A 4411-nucleotide genomic window follows, 5' to 3' on the forward strand; every position below is an offset into this window, starting at 1 on the left:
CTTGGAATTGAAACCTAGACTGAGACACCGTACAAACGTGAGAGGCGATTGATTTGGTTATCCCTCTATGTTGAATGTTTGCGAGTGAACATAGAAAATGCTCACATGATGCCTGTTAGGTCGCCGACATTGTCAGGTTGACTAGACAACTTTTGTTTAGGGCGTTGGAGCTGTGTTGAATGATTGCCGAGCGAACTTAGAAATGGACGTTGGAGCATGCCTTAAATTTGGAGGCCATTTTGGGTGTCATTGACATTTTGGGCATCAAATGAAGGCTAGAATGGTCCACAAAGGCTTCACCGTGAAACTTTCTTACTAGGGGCAAGGTGTCATTAGACTCCCAAGTATAAGGAGTAGGGTGTCATATATATATATATATATATATATATATATATTGATTGTGTTGTAACTTGTGTATTCTTATTATGTCAAGGTTAGATACTTCAAAATACTATGCAATTTTGAATATGAGCTCTCTCATGTTTCAAATGTTTATTATGAATGCATGCATGTGTAGAGGTGTCACTTGTTCTATTGTAGTGACATAGTATCGTACAATGTTAAGCGTCATTTGAACTGCACAACTCAAAAATCGATTGACGCCCAACTTTTATAGGCCGAGTGTAATTTGAAGCTCGAAAAATGTAAACTAAGAGTCGTATATATTTAACCAAAATCTAAGGGAGGGAGTCAACTTTAAAGCCTGCGTTGGAGGTTTCTCGTAGCCAAGAGAGAGAAAGGTGCGGGCCCATTACACACTCCAAGATAGAGAGAGAGAGAGAGAGAGAGAGAGAGAGAGCGAGGGGTTCAAATTGCTTTGCTAGGCAGAGAATCGAGCTGATAAATTTTATCCGCATACACGAAGCAGCATCCATGGCGACACTAACCACGCCTCCGGCAGCAACAGGGAGAACACTGGGCAGCGCTATTGCGGAAATGGGTCGCCTCTCGCTCTCCTCACATGCCTGCCTTAATGGCGCATCTCTCCGATTGCGTCCCCCTTTGCCCCCCTCAAGCAACACGCGCCTGCTGGGTGAGCCTCTCACCATCGAGGCCGCTCACAAAAAGGGTTCTGGAAGTACCAAGAATGGCAGAGACTCTGTGGGAAAGCGCCTTGGAGTGAAAATTTTTGGTGATCAGCGTGCAAAAGCTGGTTCCATCATCGTTCGCCAGCGTGGCACTACGGTATCCTCCCTTCCTTCCTTCTATGGAGCTGCATGTAAGGACATATTTGCACATGTTTTTTGTTTTTTTCACGAAAGGCATATGGATTGCAGGATAGAGCTGCTTTGTCCTTGTAGGAAGGAGCTGTTATGTTTTTTTTTTTTTTGCAATGCAAGGAAGGTTTGTGTGCAGATTGTGCACGCACTCTCAGAATTTTGGTGTACAAAACAAGAGGCGAGAGTTACTCAGCTCACCACATGAGATAGCACAGACAGACTTTTTGGACATGTTTACTCTTCCACAGTCATAGGCATGGCTCTCTTCTGGGAGTTTTCACCTTATTGACACCTTTGTGATGGATCATGAGACTCTACCATAGGCATGATGCTGGTAACTTTGTGAACATATCAACTCTGAAGCTGATCAGAGGTAATAGCTTTGCAAACTTGTACTTGGAAGTGAACAAAAGTGGCATCAGCAGCACCCACTTTTGTTATTGTCCAAAATCCATTGCCTAATATTTTTCTGGTCAATAGAAACTAGGCATGGGCACTGGCCTCTGGGCACTTACGAGACAAGTGTGGTTATAGGAGACTTACTAGGAGTGTCTTTGCTGAATTCAAAACAATGCGCTCCCGCTCCCTCAAAACTCTTTCTGAAAGATTGCTGAGAGGGCAATGTGTTTCTTAACTGCTAAGAGAGCACTTGGAACATCCAAAAGTGTCTAGCTAAGTTGCAAGAAGGAATGAGGTAAGGCGGAATGTGTCTCAAAGTGGGTCATGCGTGCACTGGCAAATACCATACACATGAAACGGTGGCTCTTGGCGGATGCCACAGAGAAACAAAGAGATTGAGCTCTTGCCAATGAAAATGTTTTGTCTAGACGTAAAACACCTATGAGACATGGTTGAAGGGATTCCCATCACTTGAGAGGTAGACAGCTCTTCCAAACTGAAAAGGGACTTTTTCCACCCTATGCACTCGCGCGCGCACACAAGCATTTCTACTTTCTGTGTTGGCATTACAAAAGGTGCTCGGTTTGATTCAAATCTGTGCTTTTATCTCTGACTTACGTATTCTATTGAAGATGAATGTCTGACTGTTAAGAATTGCTTTCAATGAGCATGTTAGTGTTAACTGCAGTTTCATCCGGGCAATAATGTTGGATTGGGAAGAGATTATACGCTGTTTTCTCTGGTTGAAGGAGTCGTCAAGTTTGAGAAGTTTGGGCCTGACCGCAAGAAGGTATGAAAGTTTCTATTATCTGAGATGGTGAATATGTGAATCTGTAGAGGGCTGGTAATGGACACTTTGTTTAAATCTTACAGGTGAGTGTCTATCCACAGGAGGTACAACCAGAAAATCCCCACTCATATAGGATTAGAAGGCGTAACTTTTTTAGACTTAAGCGTGCTCAAGCGAAAGCATACAAGGAGGGATCGGAGGTGCCTACATCCTATAAGCAGTTGGTCGCAGCTTCTGCAGAGGGTGAGTTGGTCTTAGCTTCCACAGAGGGTGCACAGGACAATGAAGAAAAAGCTCTTTGCTAGGCTGAGTAAGAGGATGTTGCTTAACCGGAGCAAGGAAAAGCAAAGATCAAGCGTCAAAGCGTAAAAGACTTCTGCCTGCCTTTTGCTCCTAGATTGTGCCTTGTGTTCAGAATGCATTGGGAGCCATGCTTATGCTACTGGGCACTTGAAATGGGTTGAAAACTTCTGTGCAAGTTGGGTTGCAGTTTCTCATGTGTAAAGTTCTCAGTTGCCATACCTTTCTCCTTCTGGGCATTTTTTTAATACTGTATTGTATTGATTGTTGCGTGCATCGGGTGTGAGGTCTGCTCTGACTATAAGGATTATTTGGAAGTTTATTGGAGCACTGAAAGGGTGGTGGGTGTGCCCCTTATTGATGCTTGTTTTATGTGGTGGAGAACAGGGCTCACCAAAAACTATTGTCTAGCCAGAGAGAAAAAGGACATGGGGCTTTTAATGTGTCTCGTTTGAGCATTTGAAGTATTATTGGGCTTGTTTCGGCATGTGCCACTCGGAGGCTGTTGTGGAGAAACTGGCGATCTGGTCATTACTGTAAAAGAATTGCTCCCATTCCACCACCGGTCAAACCAATAAGGAAGCTGCGCCAAAGTAGGGACCACCCAGTAGCGATGGTCCCTCCTTAGCTGACAGGTCGTCCAAGGTCCTGCAGTGGTCGCGGAGGCCGCTGCCATTATAGTGTTGATTGATGTGGAAGTGATACATGTTTTCACTGTAGTGACTGAGAATATGAGGGTTTTCTGTCTACAATCCTTGCTATGGAATCGAGTTTCTGTTACACATGTTCGTTCAAAGCTCTGAAAGAGTCATGGGAGCTTTAAACTTGCCGAATGTCAGTGCATGTCGAGAGTGAGTGTCAAACATACGTCGTTGAAAAGGGAACATGGATTGGACGTGTTCGAGTCTTTTCCTGAGGTGTCGTCGAAGCTTGAAAGAAGGCTAGACCAAAGAGCAGAATACAGGCTGTGTTTCTGCAAGGAAAAAGTTGAAAAGAAGGCACGAAGCCTAGAGGAAACATCCACAGGAAAAACATCGCCTGGTTTGAGCCCTTTTCTGATACTGTTCCAAGATGGAAATGCCTTGTAGTACATACGTGCTCTTCATTAAAGGGCAAGGCACCCTTTGTTGTGGAGACCGCAGCTATTTTCTTGTCTTTGTAGCCTAGGATTAAAGTTGCACTGTTTAACCAGTTAATACCGGGGAGGTACAGAGCCACATCTAGCATGGATTTGACTTGAGGCGCTCAATCATTATCCGATACATGTTATTTAACGAGTTAATACTGGGAAGGCAGGGATCACCACAACTGGCATGGATTTGACTTGAGGTGTTCAGTCATAATCCGACACATGGTATCTACCTTGTGTGCAACAAGATAGAGTTCAATGGGTTCATGAATGGTCAAAGAATGCTGCTAGTTGCAGTGAGGATGAGATTTTAATGTACATTGCTCTTTTGATGGCCAGTCCCTTTTCATGTGTAAGGCATCAACTTGTTTGAAAAAAGGGTCTTGGACATCCACCATAGGTCAGCCGCTGGACTGTTGCTACTCTTGTATAGATATAGTGAGGGTGACCGTAACATGCTTTCACATGAGTGTCCTCATGAAGAGAGCATATGCATATAGCCATTGAAGAAGAAACTCCTTGAATGGCCAAAACTGATTGATTTGTCCATATACAAATAGTATAGCAATGGGT

General features: G+C 44.0%; 1 protein-coding gene across 1 annotated transcript; it reads left to right on the forward strand.

The window, feature by feature from the left end:
- The first annotated feature begins 818 nt into the window (after nt 1-818).
- Nucleotides 819-3176, forward strand: RPL27 (ribosomal protein large subunit 27). The gene is made up of 4 exons (XM_086530248.1): nt 819-1185; nt 2308-2409; nt 2493-2652; nt 3097-3176. Exons 1-4 carry the CDS (start codon nt 874-876, stop codon nt 3162-3164), a joined length of 642 nt encoding a protein of 213 aa, XP_086386374.1. The 5' UTR covers nt 819-873; the 3' UTR covers nt 3165-3176.
- The last annotated feature ends 1235 nt before the right edge of the window (nt 3177-4411 follow it).

This window comes from Adiantum capillus-veneris, chromosome 15 (genome assembly GCF_014529385.1).
Source record: "Adiantum capillus-veneris isolate H3 chromosome 15, ASM1452938v2, whole genome shotgun sequence".
Taxonomy (NCBI): domain Eukaryota; kingdom Viridiplantae; phylum Streptophyta; class Polypodiopsida; order Polypodiales; family Pteridaceae; genus Adiantum; species Adiantum capillus-veneris.

Bases quoted from the DNA above. Each gene is read 5' to 3' on its own strand.
- RPL27 (XM_086530248.1), top strand. From the start codon at position 874: ATGGCGACACTAACCACGCCTCCGGCAGCAACAGGGAGAACACTGGGC. The intron at 1,186-2,307 runs GTATCCTCCCTT...TGTTAACTGCAG, and splicing joins TTCGCCAGCGTGGCACTACG to TTTCATCCGGGCAATAATGT. The intron at 2,653-3,096 runs GTGAGTTGGTCT...GGTGGAGAACAG, and splicing joins GGTCGCAGCTTCTGCAGAGG to GGCTCACCAAAAACTATTGT.